The 22,771-nt window shown below is 40.9% G+C and overlaps 1 protein-coding gene across 8 annotated transcripts in view; it reads right to left on the bottom strand.

Moving 5' to 3' along the window:
• Positions 1-2,479: 2,479 nt before the first annotated feature.
• The window catches only part of Map7d2 (MAP7 domain containing 2), a 110,920-nt gene continuing 90,628 nt past the window's right edge, over positions 2,480-22,771 (bottom strand). For all 8 annotated transcript variants that reach the window (XM_046425871.2, XM_058573065.1, XM_058573063.1 and 5 more), the window contains 9 exons: positions 20,937-21,340; positions 20,227-20,359; positions 11,723-11,933; positions 10,876-10,980; positions 9,808-9,864; positions 9,089-9,167; positions 8,423-8,609; positions 5,800-6,072; positions 2,480-3,980 (listed from right to left, as the gene is read on the bottom strand). In XM_046425871.2, the coding sequence (XP_046281827.1) occupies positions 5,826-6,072; positions 8,423-8,609; positions 9,089-9,167; positions 9,808-9,864; positions 10,876-10,980; positions 11,723-11,933; positions 20,227-20,359; positions 20,937-21,340 (1,423 nt within the window). In that variant the 3' untranslated portion in view covers positions 2,480-3,980; positions 5,800-5,825. The remainder of the gene's footprint in view (positions 3,981-5,799; positions 6,073-8,422; positions 8,610-9,088; positions 9,168-9,807; positions 9,865-10,875; positions 10,981-11,722; positions 11,934-20,226; positions 20,360-20,936; positions 21,341-22,771) is intronic.

Below are 22,771 nucleotides of genomic sequence, written 5' to 3'. Positions count from 1 at the left end.
TTTCAAATTCCATGTTCTTGCCTCCAGGTGTAATGAGAACTTGAACTAATGGCTGATAAAGCCATGCTCTGCTGTATGGCTAATGGACTCTTGAAAAAACATACTTAGATGAAAGTATTCTAGAATTAGTGGCGATGGTTGCACAACTTTGTGAATATACTAAAGAACATTGAATTATATGCTTTAAAAGGGTGAATTTTATGTGAATTATAACTCAATAATTTTTTAGAATACTTTTTTAGTTGTTGATGGACCTTTATTTAATATTTATATGTGGTGCTAAGAATCAAACCTAGTGCCTCATACATGATAGACAAGTACTCTACCACTGAGCTACAACCCAGCCCTCAATATTTTTTAGGGCACACTCAGAATTAGGATCCCCATAGGGATCCTGGTCCTTTGGTGCTGTGTTTGGGGGCAGAACAACCTGTCTACCTCCCTTGAGGTCACCAAGGCTGGGGTCTTAAGAGTCAAACACTGCTCTGCCAAGTTCCATCTGTGTGTCCTTGGGGAAGTTACCCTCTCATACCTACCTCATGGCATGGAGAAGCCTCAGAACCATCATGTGCACTACAGGAACTCAGTATATGCTGCCACTCATCATGGTAAAGAAGTCTGCCAAGAAGTCTGAAGCTTGGCAAGCAGAGGTCCACTGCTCCCCACAAAGCTGACCTCCTGAGAACACAGCACATCCTGGTGCACCAGGCAGTTCAGGATCTTTTAGAGGCTGCCCCCAAACCTTGCATCTAAATTTTTGTCCCTGACTTGAATTACCTTGAACCCTAACTGGTAAGAACAGCTTGGGTTCTGCTGTCCTTATCTTTTCCTGTGACTTCTGGGCTCTTATCCCCACTCCATTAGATAGTTTAAACTCAGCTGAGCCCTCAGGAGACACTAAGCCACCTGCTACCTTTCTACATATACAAATGGTCAACCTGCAGGTTCTCTAGGCATTAAATTCTTATGTATCTTGAATATTTCTTAACTCTCCTGCTATTCTAAATTCTATTTCTCTGCCAGACTTCACTGTTTAAGTTACACGAGAATTATGTATTTTATTATTTGCTGAGGAAATTCTCCCCTAAAAAAAACTCATAAATTTCTTGGCTTTGTTAGTTTTCCTATATGAACTGCAATTCTATTTTCAAGCTGACAAAAAAAAAAAATCCATCGACTGGACAGTTGTGTCACTATTAGCCTTCTTTGCATGCATAGGTCTTCTCATTTCTATCTATTATCACTTTGCCTGGTCAAATTTCGGTATTGTTTGTTATTTCTAGGAATTTTATGGGTTTTGTTGGGATCTATTTCCTGTTTATTGCTAATGGATAAGAAAACTATTGATTTTTAATACTTGCCTCCCTATATAATTATTCAATGAGTTTTTCAGTTATTTCTCTTGGTTTCCTTGGGGGAAAGGGAGTATCTGTAAAGATTTCTGGCTTCTAAGAGTTCTTACTTCACTTTGTTTCATAATCATGCTTCCTAAAAATGAGTAGGAATGTTAAGTCAACCTGTGTTATATGCCCTAACAAAATGGAACTCTGGAAACTAGTTTTTACATCATGTTTGCTTTCTAAATCCAGTTTATGAAAGTATTTGGCTAATAGCAAACTTGTATATACTAAGAAAAAAATTTACAATGTTCACAAAGTAGCAATTGCTTTTACTCAACCACTGTAGGCCCTAGGGCAAGAACACCTGACATAAACTACTTCTAATGCTGTCAGAAGCCTGAAAATGAAATTAATTAAGTGTCCTCTCCTGTGCCCTGACTAGAAGCTCTATTAGCATATTGAACCCTCAGCTTCAGAGATGGCAGCCCAAAAGTTACCATGAGAGTTTCTAATTCTAGTTCCTGTCTACCTAGCTCCTGGTCTAGATTGATGCTGTCTCCCAGATAGTGAATGAGCCTGTGAATTAGATAAGAAAATCTGGTCTGGGTTCCTTGAAACTAACAATCAAGCTGTAACCCCAGCAACTCACAAGTTTGAGGCTAGCATGGACAAGTTAGCGAGCAAAAAAAAAAAAAAAAAAAAAATGCTGGGATGTACCTCAAAGAGCACCTGGGTTCAATCATTAGTACCCCCCCAACACATAAGAGTCAACATTCCCACTGTAATTTTGTTTAAGGGCCAACTGCTAAGTGAAGTACTCCTATAATAGATAATACCAAGTTTAACTGTCTTAGTTAACTAGAAATGCCTGGCATCACAGTGTTTGGATGAAAGCACAGCAACATTACTCAGAAGTTCATCATGTTCTAGGGACAGGCTATCACTTAAATTTATTTCCACAGTTGGCTTCACTTGGCACTGACAGCAGAAGATTTTCTAACAAGTTGGACAAGGAAAGGACATCCATGTAGGATTTGGGTTTTTTCCCACATGGTTGCATGGGTTTAGAAAACCTGGTTTGATTTCAGCATATTTCTTCATTGGGCTTATACAAACAAAACACTAGCAGGCCACCAGACTCTTCGATGAAAATGTATTTCACATTAAACAGAACGTTCACATCATGCACATGAGGCATCACCAGTCACAATGGTTCTGTGAGGTACAACAGATCACAACTGCATAGATTTCTAGCAAAATAAAGTTGTAAGAAAGATGGCTACGCATTTTTTGAAAGTCAGACCATGCTATCATTTTCTGTGTGCTTGTCATAAAAGGGATTTTCCCCCTGGTATTCATCAAGATCAATAGAACTGCATTATTAGAGGCATGTATTTTATTTAGTATATATACACATACACAAACATACACAGTTTCCATAACTAATAAACTCTTAAACTGTAGCTGGCTTTAAAAGCACATGAATAAGATTGCTATTGAGATATCTTAATGTCTCCTGATTGCAAACCTCTCTCAGAATTATAAATCTTTCCAAACCTCTTATTGTACAAGTCAAAATAAAGTTTCAAAGAAGAAAAGGTCATTTTAATCTGAGTCACATTTTTCCACAAGAAATGAAATTAAGAAAACACAGCATTATATGGCATAAAATGTGTGGCGTATACATTCTAGTGTCATTTTTCCCATTCAGATTTTTTCATGTTAAAGTCTATTACAGTGATGTCCTGGGACCAATTGGAGGCCCCCTTATTTCAGAGCACTATGATTTTTATTTGTGCCTGGATTTATTATAGTTGGGCAAACACAGGAGCAAACCAAGAAAACTCCCAAAATACAATACAAAAACAATAGCAAAAACATGAAAACCAACCACCTGTACATGAGATGCATAATTTAGTTGGAAAGTCACTCATGGTTTGGAGTGACTACAGTTTGGAGATTTTAAGGTATGACATCAAAGATGTCCATGTACAAACAAATATGCATAAGACAACAGAAATTATTATGGACCATTTAATGCTTCCTTACTCAAACACACTTATTACATTAACCCCCAAAAGAGTATAATGTAGGGCAATGCAGGTGGCAAAGCTTATTAATAAAAAAGACTTCTTCATGGTACTTTCAAACAGAGAAACCCCAGAGGGGGAGAAAACTCCAGAATTTCTTTTCCTTATAAACAAAGGGAGATGTGCAGCCCAAGCTGAATACATGTTTTAACTAGAGTTTGGGTAAATGTCTAGAATATTTTACAAGAGGAGACATCTAAATGTATAATATGTGCTCCAACTCTGGGCACGAGACTGGTCATGGAATTAACTTCTGAACCAGCATCATTCAGGTTATTCAGAGGATCACTATGATAATACAGAAGGACAGGAAGTGTTTTAGCAGCAGCTGAAGCTCATAAATAGAACTGTAAAATGGAACACCGCTAAAGCCCAACAAGGCAAAAGCCTCTAGGTTTCTACCATGAGAGGCCAGGGTTTGACTACCTAGGAATACAGTTACATTCTGATCTAATAATTTGGAATCCAGCGTAAAGGGTGACAGAAGCTTCTTCAGATGACCGGCAGCTGATTTGACTACCGGGAACTTCACAGGTTTTCCAAACACCACCTGTATCAATTCAAAAACAAAGCCAGGTGAGACCAATGCAGAAACCAAGTATTTTGCACTTGGTAATTAGGTTTAGGTTTTCTTTGGCTCATTCAGTATTTCTCAGCAGAAATATTGCTGCATTTTGCACAGGACAATTTTTTTAGGTTGGTCAAATTTTCCTTATGTGAGAGTGTCCTAAAACCTGCAGATGTTTTGTGGATTTTCTGTTCTTTACTGGACAGTGAGGTAAACCAACTTAAGAAAACCTTATTAAAGTCAAGGTTTGCTAATGACAAAAGTAGCCTCTTAATAAATACTAAGCCGTGAAACTGTCAAGGAAACAATGTTCAGGTAAATTAGTGTTTTAAGAGTCCAAGAAAGCAGCTTCTTCTCCAAACTAGGGACATAGTTTACTCTAGAAGTGATCTGTCAGTATGGGGTTGGAGCTCAGTGGTAGAGTGCTTGCCTCACAAATGTGAGGCACTGGGTTCAATGCTCAGCATCACATAAAACTAAATAAAATAAAGGTACTGTGTCTATCTACAACTAAAAAATATATACGTATAAAGAGAAATGACCTGTCAATCACCTCATCTCATGTGTCAAATGACTGCAGCTGCTTTTCCAAGAATCAAGAGGCAGGGACCCTAAAGTTCTTATCTACAGGCAAGAGCTGAGGTCAGGTGGAAATAAACAAACAAAATACAATGACCTCAGCCATGTGGCTTCCCCAACCTGTTACCTCATTTCAGAAATAACAAGAAGTCTATGGTACACCACCCTGAACATGCCCCATCTCGTCTGATCTTGGAAGCTAAGTGGGGTAGAGCCTGATTAGTACTTGGATGGGAAAAATAAAAAGGTTGGACCAAATCATTTTAGACATCAAAGTTATGTTACAGAAGTGGAGCATCAAAGGAAATAAAGTGACAGAATGCAGAGAATATAAAAACATTTGAGCTAAAAATGGTTGCCTAACATGTTCAATCTCCAGTACCACATACACACCAAAAAAAAAAAAAAAAAAGGGGGGGGGGGAAATAGCAGGAGGTGTGATACGAATTAAGTTGTGAAAGGATTTGGTGCTAGATCGTATTTTGTTTTCATTATTGAAAACAAATAAGTCCCAAATTTAAGTAAGTCAAATATGAAATGTGTGTATCTAAGTATATTCCTACTCAAATGAGAGGGGTTAGGGTATAGTTCAGTGACCCTGGGTTCAATCTGTGGCACACACACAAACACACACACACACAAAAAAAAAAGAAAAGAAAGAAAGAAAAAAAAAAGAGCCTCTAGAGTGCTTTGACAAGAAAATAGGTCAAGGGTAGGGGAAAAACTTTCAGTGCACATCCTGTAGCTCTTTCCTCTTACTCCCTCAGGTATGATCTAGGAACAGATGTCTCTGTTTTGGAAGAATCCAGAAGGGGTCTAGAGAAGAGCCAAGCATTTGGCCTAACACTCATCAATGTATATGAATGATGAAGGAAGAGAAGTTCATTTTACCACCTTGTAATATTTTAAGAGCATTTTCTCCTTACTTCTGAAGAAGGTGCTACTTGAAACAACTGGCAATCAAACCTTCCCTTCCCACTTACTCCCCAGAACAATAGGGTCTATGAATCAGGCAAGGCATGGCACTGGAGGCTCCCACAGGAAGAAATTCCTTGAATTTCATAGCATTTTTTATATATGCTATATGGTATGGTATATACCATATTTGTGTTTGTATTTTTCAAATAAAATTAGTCATCCAGAAGGCTGAGTGATGTTTATCCTATCTTCACACACTCTAGTTGGGAAGGTAAGGATTTAGAGTATCATCAAAAGACTGTACCTTTCATTAAAGGGATGTTGTATTTGTCAACAGAAGGAGTTCAGAGTAGTTTCTTGGCCAGGACTGTTAAATCCTTCAATAAGGTTTTTGTTACAGTCATCCAGGCTGAGATTTTCACTGGATCTCTTGGGGAACGGGGGACCAGTGAAATCTAAGAGATCTTGAAGTGCTCGGGCATTACCAGTTCCATTTTGGTCCAGAGACATCCCAGGAATCATTTCACTCACTGGTGAAAATTCTGGGATGGAGATAAGTTCTTCTTTGGAAACAGGACTAGAAGAGATGAAGGAGAGAGAGGGAGAGACAGATAGAGGGAGAGGAGAGAGAACATGAGAACTAAGCACACTATGTTAATGTGCTTCATTCTATTTGTAATATTTTATTACACTCTTGTAGAAAAGATAAATTTAGAGACAGTTTATGTGTAACACATCATAAAAAAATACACAAGTTCAAGTCTGAGAAGTGGGTAGGCACAGGCCTCTGTGGATGAGAACAAGGGAAGTAGACCAAACAAGATGTGCAGGCCAAGCTTATGCTGCCCAAGGAGTGAAAGAAAAAAACCTACAGGCACTGACACTTTACTACAGAGTAGCAAGGTCCTTCCAGAAATTTCAGAATAGAACAAACAGAAAGCAAATACCAAAAGTGAACTAAGGAAGGGCTCTAATTAACACTGGGGCTCCTTGTGCTGCCTTTCCAGCAGTGCTGGCCTGGGCAAGCTGCTTTTCCTTCCCTGGATTTGGTTTCCACCCCTATAAAATGGGAGGAACAGTAATCTCTCCCTCTCAGGGTTCCTGTGAATATGAATGTGACTGTGTTGGGAAGAGTTCATGAAGAACCATGTGCATCCATCTAGTCACCTGCCAAATCAATCTCACTGCTTCTTTTCTAAATCCTGACTTAATCAGTTTGCTCAGCTGAACCCCCCCCCCACCCACCTCCTCCCTCTCTTCCTAGATATGGAAGGGGTTGCACTACTGCTGTCTGCTATAGGCCTAGCAAAGGAGCAAATCCAGGCCCAGAAGAGTGGTAGGCTGGGAATTGAGGATTTGTCCCAGGAGTCCTTTAATAGCCACAGTAAGGTTGCTGCCAGGCTCTTCTTTTCTTCCTTGATGAGATCTTACAGATGAATCAAGAAAAACCAGTTGAACTGCAGAAGCTCAGTGGAGCCACCTACCTCACACCTGAGCCCAGTTAAGGGGCAACAGCTGACCTACAACCACCCCTGGTGTTTGAAGTCTGGGAAAACTGCCTCATTAAACAGAAACATCCTGCTTCATCTTCATCTTTCCCCACCTCCATCCCCTGCATTTAAACTGGTCAGAGAAAAGAGGAGAAAATGATACCACGAGTTCGGGTGTATCCACCAAGGTCACATCACTTTCTAAGTGAGAACATAGTGTGCTTTTATTTTCTTGAACTCTGGTCAGAGGTGCCACATCTTGTTCCCTTCCCTCCCCCAACAAGACATTAAAGAATAAACACAGCTGGCTCAATATGTGGGTGGAATATGTTGGGTTAACCTTTCAGATTGCCTTAGTTGTTTTCTGCTGGGGACAGAGTGGCACCAACTAGGAGAAGCCGGCCATGATGGTGGTGTTGAGGGATGGGAAGACCCAGGCGAGGACTGAGGGGCCCTGCTACCATTCTACACAGGATTTTCTCTACTGATGATGTCCTGGATTTCACATATCTAGCTTGAGCCCTGTGAGGATGAGTGGAATATTGACGATTAGTGTTACAGGAACCCCACCTCCAGACTAAGCAGAGAACTTAGGACAGAAGGTAAACTGGCAGTTTGGAGCTCTGGTAGTGCTTTTACAAAATACTGTCACACTCTCCTGATACAAAGAGCCAACCCTTATTCCAACTACCCTACCAAAGGTTGTCCACTCCAATGCCTCTGCCTCAATCTCATACCAATAGATTCTTTTATCTGGGATTAATTTGCCAGATGATGTCATCTACAAAAATGATACCAGTTTATGAATTCCTTAGATTTTTAGGATCTGAAAGCAATTTAGTTCCTTTATCAAGTCTGCAATGACAAGTTTACTTGTGGAGACACATCACTCTGGACACAGGGAATCTTGTTGATCCTGGCAAGGTCCCCTTTACCTATAGGTGCATCTATCCCCCCAGACACAGAGGGCTGGCTCCTAAATGCTCAAAATTGCCACTATTTCTCTGGACAACTTCCTTTAGCTGACAGGCACCCCCATGATCATGGTTCTGTATCCCCTAGCCAAGAAACTCACAGTAAATAACTGATGGATACAGTGGTACAAATACCATATTCCTTATCTCAACTGAACAACTCTCTGGTGGAAATTCATCCTGCAGAGCTCCTATGCTACTGTCTGAGAACACATCCTTACTTATTGCCTTCCCTTCTGCCCACTCCTCCTGAGAATCCTCCCCTACTAAATCATATGCCCAGGCTCTGCTTCTAGGGAGCCTAGTTCGAGATAACAGTATTATATCATTGATAGCTTTCCTATAATGTCAACCAAATCTGATTTAGGTTATTGTATTGTATAAAAGATGGAGAAACAAACTAAAAGACAGTGGTGGTGTTTGGAAAAGAGATGAAGTTTATATGTAAAAGAAATTGACATACCTCACATCCATAGACTGAACTTCTTCAGTTGAATCATCCAGACTGTTTGATTTCCCATCAAGGGCATCCAGATGAACAAATGCCCCAACTGGTTTAAGCCCATTAGAAAAAACATCTCGTGGAAAAGTTTCTGGGGCAGCACGCCCCACAGCATTAACCTCCTGGCAGGTGTTCAATCCATTGATTTCTGATCAAGAACAAAGTCCTTTCGTGAATCATAAAATATACAAAACGAAATTACAGGAAATACATAAAAAGGTAATTAATTTAATCCTCTGCTTCACTACTGATGCAATATCTTCTGTGGAAAGAACCACCAACAGCCCCATGTAATCACCTTCACATGGGGGAAGAGATGACACACAGCATTATTGCAGGGCCTTGATAGAAGAGCAAGACCAGATCTTAATAACATATGACCAGTAGTTAGGCTCCATGGAAAGCATCCTGGGCCAGAAAGACAGTGTGCTTTCTGTGCCAGGATTAAACAAGGAAGCCAGCGGTTTTCCAAATACAGTCAATAGTCCCTGGGCTTTAGAGATGCTCCAGGAAGAAAATCTGCTGTCAGCCACAGCTCTGGGACCCACATGTGCCCCTCCTTCACAGGAAGCTTTATGGACTCCCACTATTAAAGGAAAAAACACAAGCACCAGATCTCACACTCACCTATTTTGTTGGGGACAACTGGTTTTGTCTTATTTTCCACACATAGAACAGGCTGAATCTCCGCTTTTGAGTCTTCTTTCTGAAAACAAAAAGAGAGTAGATGAAAAGAGGGAAGGCTGACATTACACAGAAAAATAAATGCTTTTTAAAACCACCAGGAGAAATCTGGAGCCCTGCTGGGCCATCTGCTTGTTCCATGATATTTCTCTGAATTTTCAGCTGCTTCCCTTATCACCATTCTTTTTGTATTCGTGCACTACTGTGACTCTCCTTGCACCCCAACCCCACCACTTTGAAAAAATCTTTTTTTTTTTTTTTTTTTTGGTACCAGGGATTGAACTCAGGGCCACTCAAACACTGAGCCACATCCCCAGTCCTTTTTTGTATTTTATTTAGAGACAGGGTCTCACTGAATTGCTCAGCGCCTTGCTTTTTGCTGAAGCTGGCTCTGAACTCATGATCCTCCTGCCTCAGCCTCCTGAGCCGCTGGGATTACAGGTGTGTGTCACCGCACCGGCTGAGAAAATCTTTTAGCTGCTCCATCTCTGAAATTCCTCCTTCCTTTCAAGATCCTATTTCCTCTTTAACCTGGCCAGAAACAGAGCATGGAGAGTCCATTTTTTTTTTTCCTGGATAATTTTCTCTGAGACCTACAACTTCACTGAATGTTTTCTGCAGTTCTTTCCTGCTGGTTACATAATAGTCATCTGAATTCCTACCTTCACTTCTGGAGACACATCACTCTTCCTTGTTCTCTTCATGATTTCATCTATTCTCTGTAAACAAAACAGGCGAGAGGACCATAATACCAAAAATATAAAATAGTAGTTGGGTCTAAATGCAATTTCACATTTCTGAGAAGACTGGTAAAAGACAAATGTCAGCAGAGGATAAAAAGCATGGAAAGGTTTTCCATTGTTTTTGTAGATGGGTTTCTCTGGCTCTACAAACAAGGTCAAATGAAGCAGACTAGTACATATCCAGGATCAATAATCTATATCCTATCTTTCTCCTTTCTCTCCTTTGGTTCCCTATAAATAAAAAAAAAAATCACCATCTGCCATTCTAGAGGATCACCCTCCAGAAAATGAAGCTGAGGTTAGTTCAGGAGAGATGTCCATAGATTCCCAGCTCCTAGATGTAGATATAGCATTACAAAGCCCAGGTTGGGCCTAGGATATCATGAGATTGGAACTTTATAATCAGCCTCCTTAAACCCAATTTTATCTATAAATACATTAAGTGTAAATGGACTAATCACTCCAATTAAAAGGCAAAAAATGTCTTTAATACCCTGTATTAAAATAGTAAGTCCTGACTATGTGCTGTTCATAAGAGAGATTCTTGTAAGGACACACATAGGTTCAAAGTAAAAAAAAAAAAATGGCAAAGATTTACCATGCAGGTACCAATCATAATAGGGCTGCCAAAACAGACTTTAAGAAGAAATAATACTAGAATTAAGAAGGGCATTTCATGGTAAAGGGATCAATTCAACAGGAAAATTTAACAATCTAATGTGAATATTCAACTAATAAATAGGGTTTTAAAACATATAAAACAAAATTGACAGAACTGAAAGGAGAAGTAAATAAATTCATAATCACAGAGGGAGATTTTTAGATGACAGAAAACTAATAAAGTTATAGAAGATTTGAACAGCACTACCAAGGAAACTTGACCTAATTGACAATTTTAAGAACACTGCACCCAGTCATTGCAGAACAGAGCTGGATTAACTTCCTGTTCCTGTCTCATCCTAAGTCCTCCTGATCCCCAAGCCTTACCTTCTTCCTCTCCAGTCTCTCCTGCTCAATCTGCAGCATGATTTGTTCTCTTTCTAGACGCATCTGTTTAGCTGCCTCCTGGGCCTTTGCTTCTGCTGCTTCTTTCTGAGAGCAACAGGTAAGCCAAAGCACAGGCTTTATTAAACTAAGAAAGCATTGTACAAATTCCTGGGCTTTGTGTAAGTCCTTTACCCCATTATCTGCCCCAAAGTGGATGAGGCACCAATATTCAATGTAAATTCACACAACCTGCTCTATGATAGAGGAGATACTGTTGGGACCCATTCATATACCCTTATCCCACCATGAAAATCACCTGCAAGCTAGTTTTCATACATGGCCCAGGTCTTTCTATCCGTGGGTAAGCTCTGGCCATGAAATGTGTATATAGCCAGAAATTTCCAGGAGTTATTCCTAAGGAGAAACCTTCCACAAAAAGGGGCAGTATTAGTAAATAAATTGTCCAGTTTCCTCATCCCCTGGACAATTCTAATGCATGATCCCAGTCTCTCAGAGGGTCCCAAAAGCACTAAGTTCCAGGGGCCCATAGTAACCCACTCATGGATGTTCTTGTATATTGGCGTTCCACTTTTTTCCCTAGCAGCTTCATGGGATCCCCTCCCAAATAAACTACTGGCCCCCAAATTTTATCCTTGGGTCTGCCTTTGTGAAAATACAAACTCACAGATGGCAAATATTACCAACTTCAATTGTATTTAATAACTAGCCCAGATGATTTAAGAAAAAACTTCAAGTAACTATTATGAGTAATTCAAATTTAATAAAATTTACCTAATATTAAGTAAGGCCCTTTAAAAAAAAAAGGAAAATCTGAGGATGACTGTACCTGCTTTTCAATCATGGCTTTTTCTTGTTTTTCTTTTTCTTGCTTTTCTTTCAGCAACAGCTCCTCCTCTGCCTTCTGCTTAGCCTCCTCTCCTGCCTTTCTTCTTTCTTCCTCTTCCTGCCATTTCTTTTTCTCCTCTTGCTTACGGGCTTCTTCTTCTAGGCGCAGCCTTTCCTCCTCTGCTTTTCTTTTCAGTTCTTCTCTCTCTAGCCTTTTGAGGACATAATCATCATTAGGAGAGGAAAACATGCTCAAAAGGCAAACTGCCAGGGAACTGTGTCCTGACAGTAGTGGGGGAATGCTCAACACATTAATGAATACATGCATTTGAATTCATATACACTTAATAAAATGCCTCATCTTTCCCAGAAATCTATTTCAGTTCATATGCTTACCAAAAACTATTAACCAGGCTTGACTTTAAACTCTTTACTACAAAGAGTAACACATATTGACTTGTGAAGACACAAAGGTTCCCTCATTGTTCTATAAATGAAGACAAAGGAGACCAAGCCTGATCATTTTATTCAATGACAATTTTTTTAATTAAGCAGAATAAATATTTAAAAACCAAATAAAGATAGAAAATAGGAAGTGATGCAATGGCTACAAATATGCCAGTCAGCAATTTAAGAGCAGTGACCATGAGCTCAAAAGTTCATTTGGGGGTTTAACTGGTATGTGACTTCTGAAGCAGCCAATGAAAGAAAATGCTCAACAGAACTTCAACATTTAATGTAGAAATTAAAGCATCTGTTTTTCCATTTGACTTGGCAATCTTTAAAAAATCTATTTTAGCTTTTAATTTGTGCTATATGAAAATTAAGTGGCATTTAGACATTGTCATCCACAAATGAATGGTTCATGATATAATGACAAAGAGCTCTAAGCAGTGAGGAAATATTCTATAAAGTCTAAATGCTGGTTTTTACATTTCAAATGTTCCGGCTCACAAGTGCATCACTGTTAGGCACTGGATAATCACTGTTAATGTAAACACCTGGTCAAGACTCAAGCTGAATGCTGATTGTGCCACTTGGTGCAAGACACTTGCAAAGTCACTCAACATTTCTGATGCCCATTTTAAAAATGGAAATAGCTATACCACTGCTTGATGGAGTTACTGTGAGGATTCAATAATGCATGGGGATGCCTGGCCCTGGAACATTCAAAAATGTTGGTTTGTTTTACAAATTAAAATGAATACTACCTTCACCTCCAATGTTATTTTTTTTAAAGAAATTTAACATTTTTTCTGTTTTTATGTGGCGCTAAGAATTGAACTCAGTACCTCACCCATGCTAGGCAAGTGCTCTACCACTGAGCTACAACCCTAGCCCCCCAATGTTCTTTTATTATTTTTTTAAAATATTTATTTAGTTGTAGATAAACACACAGTATCTTTATTTATTTTTATGTGGTGATGAGGATCAAACCCAGTGCCTCACATATGCAAGGCAAGTGCTTTACCACTGAGCTACAGCCCCAGCCCCCCCTCCAATGTTCTTTTCATCTATGAATCTGTATGTTTTCAGAAGTTACCTTTATATAGAAGCATGAAGTGTTATGTTTCTATTTAAATTTTTTTTTTTTTGGTACCAGGGGTGCTTAACCACTGAGCCACATCCCCAGCCCTTTTAAAAAAATATATTTAGTTGAAGGTGGACACAATAGCTTTATTTTATTTATTTATATGTGGTGCTGAGGATCGAACCCAGGGCCGCACATATGCTAAGTGAACACTCTACCGCTGAGCCACAACCCCAGCCCCCCCAGCCCTTTTTTGTATTTTATTTAGAGATAGGGTCTCACTGAGTTGCTGAGGCTGGCTTTGAACTTGTGACGCTCCTGCCTCAGCCTCCTGAGCCACTGGGAAAAACCTAAAGGCATTATCCCAAGAGTATAACAGTATGAGATAATGTACTCTACACCAATAGAGGCTACAGTGCCTAGGAGTATTTGTGGAGCACCTAAAATCATGAACAAATATTCTCCAGAAGAGTATTGCAGGGCCTAATCAGAAAGAAAACTTCTGTTTTCTTAGATTCCTTCATGAAAGATAAAGTATACCCCACATAGGATTAACAAAAATGGCTGTGTTGATATCAAGATTTATCCAAAGATCAATCAGAACACTGCTTCATTTCCTATTCCTTTTTAAAAATTCAGTTGTGATTGTCTCAGAAAAGTTAAAATACAAAGGATACATAGTATATGAATCAATGCACAAGCTACTTCACAAAGAACCTGTAATCTGTGTCTTCAGAATCTGAAAATCCACTGCTGCTTCTGTTTATATCATTAGGACTTCAAGGTGCCCAGATGCACATACATGTAGTAACATTCTTGTGGCTCCTTATTTTCCATAATTGCCTAGGAATTTTATGAATTCCTCCCCAGAGGCCCATAACACCCTGTTTGTCCTTTTCATCATGCCTTAATGGAAATCCCATCCTTTTAGACAAAATTTCCTCCATTAACCACACTTTGCTTTCTCCAAAGTAGGTAAAAACTAGTATGCATGGGTGCATGCACACACAAACTCCAAAAAACTGGTTTCCACTGTGTAAAACAGGGTCCTTTGCAATCCTCTCCAAGTATGAACATTCTCTCCCTGCTTAAGGAACCAGAGAGAGCATTATTTCATTCTTTCCCCACACCAGCCCTCTGCTGTAGGTCACCTGTAGCCCACCACCTTTGCCATCATTATCAAGTTCCCTCCATAGTACACCAGGCCTGAGGGCAGTTCTATCATTCTTTCCATCTTTGTTGTTGTCGTCCCTCCAAGTCCCATCCCTCCACCTTACTGACTTAGAAAATACCAGAAAACTGCACATCACTGTCATCATTTGTTATTTAATTGATGTATTCCTTGTCCCTGTCCATTGGTGAGGGTCTTCATGTAATGGCTCCTGTCACGAAACCTCTAGTACCTCACCCCCTTCTATCTCATCCTGCTCACATCACTGACATATGGTCAACCTTGAATTGTTTAATCTTGTGGATGAGTATGTGGGCTCACCATTTTCATTCCTATGTGCTTAAAAGTTTTCATTAGAAAAAGGTTAACCCTCCATGTCTTTCTATGCTGATCTGCCTGGTAAAGCCTGTACAGTTGATTTGCATCTACTTCCCTTTTTTCTCACTGCCCTCCAGGACTCTGATCCCCTGCTGAGCTTTTCTGTGATGGCATGAAGGTTACTCTGTTGTCCAATGCTGGGCCTGGATGGCCCCCAGGACCACTCATGCCCCTGCTGGGCATGAGATCAGCACCAGTTAGAGAATGGAATAAATAAGGGTGACTGGTCATGTGCCCCTTAGCCTTGGCTGTGCCACTTTTTTATCCTTATCCCTTGGTCCCACATGGACAGTCCAAATTACGACCTTTTCTTAGCTTTTGTCAACCTCCTTAGTTGATGGCAGCACTAACTACTTTATAGAGAAGACCTGATCTGAGCTGCTGCTGCTGCTTTTTTTTTTTGTACTGGGGATTAAACCCAGGGGTGCTAAACTACTGAGTCACATCCCCAGCCCTTTTTATTTTTTTATTTTGAGACAGGGTCTCGCTAAGTTGCTTAGGGCCTAAGTTGTTGAGGCTGGCTTTGAACTTGCAATCCTCCTGCCTCAGTCTCCTAAATTGCTGATATTATTACAGGCATGCATGCACTACCACACCCAGCTAATCTGAGCTTCTTAAACTGTGCTCCTTTATGGAATTACAGCTGAGAAATTTCACCCTTTCTTTCCCTAAATGCAAAAGGATTGTAAATGCTACCATTTGTGCTATGAATTCCAGGCTGTTTCTCCAGCTAGTCTTTCTTCCTTCCAATGCCAGTTTTCCTCTTTGAGATGTACCTTTCCATGGCTGGCAAAAATATTCAGGTCTCAGGCATCCCAAGGCACCCTTGGTCCTCTCCTGCCAGCCTTCCACTCATGACTGCGGAACGGCCAGCTCACACTCAGGCTCCACCCTCTCACCTCTTTCAGGGCACTTCATTTTTCCACCCCTCTTCTCAATAATTTCCCTCCAAAATTCTCTGCTTATCTCCTAACCCAAGATCAACAGTCTTTCCTCAGCTTTGACATGTCTTAAAGGTGGTAACAACATCAGACCTCCCTCCTACAAGGTCCTCTCTATAACCTTGTGCCATATGAGGTTGTATTGTCCTGGCTTCCTCCTGCTTCAGTTGCCCAACAATGCCCAACATCAGAAGACCCCCACCTACCCTACCTTGCACCAAAAACCACCTGTTACCTGGAGGCTCAGACAGTGAGAAGTAGCTCTGATGAGCCCTGGGGACCCCTCTGCCTGCAGTTTTAGGTCTGGGGCTCTCACCTGGACATCAATCATATGACCTTGCTCACAGGGACTGCTTTTCTCAAATATTCTTTGATGTTCTTTTTTAGCTTCTTCTTTTATTTTTTTGAGGGTAGAATCCAGGGTCTTGTACATGCTAGGCAAGTGCTCTACCACTGAGCTACATACCTGACCTCTATTTCGGCTTCTTAATGTGACTTCCTGTGATCCAGTTTGTAATCCCAGTAAGAACTCTTACTTGCTAGTTTCTACCAGTGTCTTCTCTAGAGTGGAACCAAGGTCTAAGGTTGTCTGCCCCAACTCTAGGAATCCCACTGTATACCTTGGGCCTGTTTTACGTGTTTCTAAGAGAGCTCTGATGTCACTGCTGGTTGGGACTGGACCAACTTTTGTTCTTTTGGGCCTAATTATCTGGACTCCTGGTTGGCCTTTCTATTAAGGGGAGTTTCCCATATCCCTGACTTGGAAAGTGTATCCCTCACCAGCTGGTGACAATAATTTGGCTTTCCACAGTTTGACTAAAGTATCTTTATTTTTCACTATATTCTCTCAAATGGCAACCACATTTCTGTGATTTTACTATTGACTCTAAACAACATAAAACAGATGTGAGGATGATCCTATTCCAAGAGGTGTCCAATGTGTTCCAACCCCAGGCTGTCTGGTACTTTCCTTTCTCACCTTGCATGTAGTACTATGCAAAGCTTCACATTCTGGCAAGAGAGAGGAAAACTGATTTTGGGTCAAGTGTATCAGTCTCATTTTTATCTAGGCTCCAGGTTTCAATTCCATTTCCAATTACCTAGGGATTCTGCAGACACCTTAAACTTAGTAAACTACCTAAAATAAAATGAATAATTTTTAATTCTTTAAAACTAATTCTTCCTGCCCTTCTGTTATCTATTATTGGGTATACCATTCTTCCAAGTCCTTTGAATCAAACCTTAGCATCAACTTTGAATCAGCCCACTTCTTCTGAGTTGTCTACTTGACCTACTACTGCAATGGTTTCTTAGTCTTTTCCTCCTTCTCTTCCTTTCTCATACATTTACTAAGTATCAGGCACCAGCCATCCAAAGACTGCACCTCAGCTTTTTATGGTGCTAACTGGGAAGAAAGTGGCCTAAAAATACATGAAGCTGTTTGTCAGCTGACTACTGGGCTCAGGAAAGGTGAAGAATGGGGGAGGGGTAGTTCTTTTCCCAGGGAAGAGCCAGACAGGCTATAGAGGAGTGAGCTTGAACCACAGCTTGAGAAGGAAACACGTCTGGCAAGAAGCAGCACAAGTCCATGTGGGGCAACAACAAGGTTTGGAGGTGTGGAGCTGTGTGGTGGGGGAATGTCAAAGGGGGTTGCAGGCTGAAGCCTGGAGAGAAAGAATATAGAGAAGCAGGGAGTGGCCAGTTAATGGCAGTCCTTTAAGGACTGTTGATGGGTTTGGGTGGATCCTGTGGGCAGGGCTTGTTGAAGAACAGGATCAGAGATAAGAACAATCACACTTCTTTAAATGAGAAAGGTCACTGTGGACAGTGTAGATGGACAGTAGACGAGCCCTGAGAGACCTGGAGCAAGGTGCTCAGATAGTATGCCCAGACACTATCTAGGTAAGACAAAGCGAGCAAGAAGGGAAGAGATATAACAGAGGTACTAATGCAACAGCCAATAAAGATTGATCTGACAAATGATGGGATGTGGAGGAGCATGAAAAGGGAAGAACTGAGAGTGGCTCTGAAACTTCAGACTTGAGTACAATGATAGATGGGGGTGCAGGGCTCATGAAAGAAAAAGGAAGTTTGGGTGAAAGATACTCATTTCTTTTTTTAAATATTTTTTTTTAGTTGTAGTTGGACACATATCTTTATTTTATTTACTTATTTATATGTGGTGCTGAGGATCCAACCCAGGGCCCTGCATGTGCTAGGTGAGCGCTCTACTGCTGAGCCACAACCCCAGCCTGAAAGATACTAATTTCTATTTTGAGAATGCTGAATTTGGGGATGTACATGGGACACAATCAAATGAAAACATAAAGTAGTTGGAAATACAATCTCTGGGTTCTAGATAAGTGCTATTCAATAAAACTTTCTGTGATGAAGAAAACACTCTGTAGAACTGTGCTGTCTATTATGATAGCCACTAGCCGCATGTAGCTACTGAGCACTGAAATGTAGTAATGTGGGTAAGGAACCGGATTTTCCTTAAGTGACATTTCAGTAGTCACATATGCCCAGAGGCTATGGTAGTAGGCAGTGCAATCCTAGAAAGATCCCAGGCCACAAGCACTGATTCAGGTCTTCAGTATGTACATGTTATCTAGTTGCCCCTCTTGTTCCACAAAGTATGAAAGGTTTATGAAGAAAGCTGCAATTACCTTCAGAAATAGATAACAGAATGAGGCAAAGGGAAAATAAAGGTAGGAAGGGAGACCAGAGCAGAGCTGTTTAGCACACCAACAGCTCAACATGAAACTACTGTATGAAATGTGAGCCCTAAATCTTTTGAAGCCAGAGGAAATTGTTAGTGTGGCAGAGACAATGGCAGAGCAGGAGTGAGCAACACTATTCAGGAAAGGCTTGTCAGGTGAGAAGCCAGTTAAAGACTGAGGGCTGGGAGCCCAAGCAATTTTTAATGGATAAGAGGTCAGATAAAGACTCAGAGGGACATCCCAGAAAAGCAAGAGTAAGCTCAATATGGTCAAAGCAAACCAAGAATTGTTTAGGAGTCTGGCAACTAGAAGGCACGTGGTCATAAGGTTTGAAGAATAAGTGTGATTTGATGAAATAAAGATAGGAAGTATAATCAATTCTTTTGGGCTATGAAGGAAATATGAGAACGAGGGTGGTAGCTGAAAGGTGAAGAACTCCTTCCTAAGCACAAGTAACAATCATGTCACTCACCTGCTCTTTGACACGATATCTCCAGGGTCTGCAATTACCAAGTCCTATCATTGGAGGTCCTACAATTCATCATCTCTTGTGACTTCCCTTCACATAACCTGTGGCCCACCCAAACCAGCCTGAACAGATCACTCAATAATAACAAAAAAATCTGTCAATATTGACCAAAAAGCTTGAGTGAGAAAATAAATAAGTCCAGAATTTGAAGAAGGGATCAGCCAGACCTACCCCCTAACCTTTTAATAAAAGGTCAATGGCTAGGGATATAGTTCAGTGGTAGAACTCTTGCCTAGCAAATACAAGGTCTGGATTCGTGTCCCAGTTAACACAACATAAAAATAAAAAATAGATCAGCAGACCTGTAATTAAGAGATCACAAAGACTTGGCAAAGTTACTAGGGATAAAAAATATACTATTATTTATTATTTTAAATTTAGTGCTGGCCTTAAGTGCTAGAGTACTGCTTGCTTTCTGTCATGTTCGCTCTCTCAATAGTACTGGATTGCACTCTGTAATTATTCAAAGAGTTTCCTCTATCAATTTAGTGACAAAACTGACCTTGTCCTTTATCATGTATTTCCCTCTCTGAACACAATGATCAGCAAAGGCAGGACTGTTGACTGTGACAAAGTACTATCACTATAGTGGTTCTCAAACATTGGTGTATCTCTAAAACAGAACAGGGCTTAGGCCAGTACATTTTCACTGTTACCTGAATGATTCTGATACCCTCCAAAGTTTAGGGACAACTGTAATGACATCTTTTGTCTTGCTCTAGCATAGGACTTCCCTATACCTCATTGCTCATGGTTATGAAATTAACTCCCTCTTACCCTCATTTGGGGAGCCTGTCCAAATCTCTCATTTTGGGGTATAAGTAGGATAAAATAGAGAAAACAATTTGGAAAGCAGAATCAAGATCTCTACATCCAAGACCTTCTGTCTTCCCAGGGAGAATCTCATTCTATAAACAAACCTCAAAACTCCCCTGGTAGCTCCATGAGGCCTGCCTGGTTTCCAGGTCCAAGAAGAGAAAGGGAAGCTTGCCTGTAACATTTAAAACCAGGAGCCATGAGTTTCCAAGTCCTCTGAAAAGGTCTGTTAATTACATCTAATAGAAGATTCCATCTCCTAAACACTTTCATTGCAGTCCAGGCACTCTAGGTTCCTTTACTTATGCTCAGGTTTTAGCAGTGAAAAAAAAAAAACTGTAAAAAGAATAGGCAAGCTGCTCTTTTCAGCCCAGCCTTTGCATGAGATCACACCAAAACTCTGAGCACCTGCATACCTTTCTTGTTCTTCCTTCTCCAATCGTTCTTGCTCCTCCTGTTCCTTCTGCAGCCGAGCCTGTCTTCTCTTTTCAGCTAGGATCTTTGCAGCCTCTCCTGCGTCAGTGGTGCCTGCTGTAGGCTTCCCCAAGGCTATATCAAAGAAGAGATGGCAAGAGGAATAGATCAAGGGAAATGAACATAATGATTCCATTCACACAGCAGATGCCACTTGGACATGAAAAATCTAATACTGTGTGGTGATGGGAAATGCTACCAGGAGAGTGTTACAATTATCCACTAAGCAGGAGAAAGACTAGCTATGACCCTGGATACATATATTCTACAGTGGAGGACAGTGGACAGCTGAGCAGGAGAGACAGGACCATAAGCAAGTCATGAACTCATTGCAACACAGAGGCTTTAAGAACTCTCATGGAGCATGCTGATTATGGCTAGGTACAGCCTGTATTCCTTAGCACTCCTGTGGGCTTCCAGAACCAACAGCAGGGTTAGCCTCTAGGTCTCCTCCTCCAGGGGACCCTCAGGACCCTCAGTCTCCTGAGGGGCAAGACTTAGGAGCAATGGGCAAGTCTGAGAAAATGGTATGAGATGAAGTTGTCCCAGTGGGAAAAAATCCCTCTCCCGCAAACACAAGAGAATGACATATAGATCAGGACAGAGGGACAACTACCTAGGCCCAGGGGCAGTGTCAACAAAGAAGGTCTACCTGTACTGCTCTCAACCTTCCCTCCTGTGGCAGCATATTTCTCAGTGGCATGCTTGTCTTCCACATGCTTCTCCACCATGTGCTTCTCGGTGGCGTGCTTATCTACCATGTGCTTCTCAGTGGCCTGTTTGTCTGCCACATGCTTCTCGGTGGCATGCTTCTCTGCCACATGCTTCTCGGTGGCATGTTTGTCTGTCACATACTTCTCTGGAGTTTCCTCTCCAAGATGGCCAGCAGCCTGCTGACTTGAGGCACCTTCCTTTTCCTTGTTGCTCTTCTCTTTCTCTGCTTTCTTCTTGGGTGTTTCTTGGTTGGGAATGGGGGGAAAGCGGTATTTCACAGGAGACCCTGGGTATGATGGCTTCACTGTCTTTGGAGACTGTGGATACACTTTTGAAGTTGTCCTGGAAAACCAAAAGCAAGCCATAAGATGATTTACAGGGCCTGACCACAGAACTTGGTTCCTAATATAGTCAATTCCACAAAGTTGAATAATTCCATTTTTCTAGAGGAACAAATGTAGGGCTTTAGCACACACTCAAAAGTATCTATAGTATTTTCCCCTTACAGAAATATATGGTATTTATACCACGGCCCTGGTGAAATGGAAATATTTCCCCTTTTTATTGGTGAGAAGGGAAATATTTTAAGGAACCCAGTTGATATCTTAATCTCACTTATGTCTGATGACAATGTAGGGATGGTGATATAGTTTGGATACCATTTATCTCCCAAAGGTTCATTTGCAAGAAGACTAGTCCTGATATAACTGTACTGAGAGGTCATGGTAATTTAAAAGGTGGGGCTTAGTGGGAGGTAGTTAGGTCACGGAGGCTCTGCCTTCAAAAATGGATTAATGTCTTTCTTGAGAAACTGAGTTAGTTCTCTTAATGAATTAAGTTTCTTTGCAGTGTGTTATATCTCTCAGAACTGGATTATTTACCATGAGAATGGGTGGGCTGTTAAAAAGTGGGTTAGCCTCCCCTCTGTCTCACTGATACACATGGTCTTCCACATGTGCCCATTTCCTTTGTACTTTTCTGCCATGAGATGATAAAGCATGAGGGCCTTATCAGAAGACTAGCAGATGCTGGTACCATGATCTTGAACTTCCCTGACTCCAAAACTGTGAGCCTAAACAAACCTCTTTTCTTATGACAACAGAAAATTGACTTAAATAGATGGATTGATAGGCATTTTCTCATTCCTTTTTTCAGATGAACACCACAGTTGGATCTGGCTTTGGCATATAACAATGAACAAGATGGCTCCATTTTTAATATTTATTTATTTTTTAGTTGTAGTTGGACACAACACCTTTATTTCACTTGTTTATTTTTGTATGTGGTGCTAAGGATCGAACCCAGGGTCTTGCACATGCGAGGTAAGTGTTCTACCGCTGAGCCACAACCCCAGCCCCAAGATGGCTCCATTTTTAAAATCATGACAAAATATATAATAACATAAAATTAACCATCTCAACTGTTTTTAAGTATATAGTTAAGTGCATTCACATGTTGTACAACCATCACCCCAAACACTTCCATTAAATGATTCCACATTCTCCTCCCCCAGTCCCTGGCAACCACCATTTTACTTTCTGTCTTTATGAAATTGCCTATTCCAGCTCTGGCCACTTGTCCACAGAGGTCCTCTGGGTGCCTGAGTAGGACCACTGGCATTAGCACCCGTACAGAACTCCTGGCCGCCAACCCATGCAGGAATCCTGGCTGCTGTCCAACACAGGAACTCAGGCTGCCACTCCCATGTGTACCCCCATCTACCAACGTGGGGCTCCTCTGGTTGCTTCCATCATGGGGCACTGCAACTACTGC

Source organism: Marmota monax, unplaced genomic scaffold (genome assembly GCF_021218885.2).
Source record: "Marmota monax isolate L192 unplaced genomic scaffold, Marmota_monax_Labrador192_F-V1.1 WCK01_AAM20220418_F8-fsc00203, whole genome shotgun sequence".
Lineage (NCBI taxonomy): Eukaryota > Metazoa > Chordata > Mammalia > Rodentia > Sciuridae > Marmota > Marmota monax.
The sequence above is the reverse complement of the archived record's forward strand: the minus strand, read 5'-3'. Positions and strand labels throughout refer to the sequence as shown.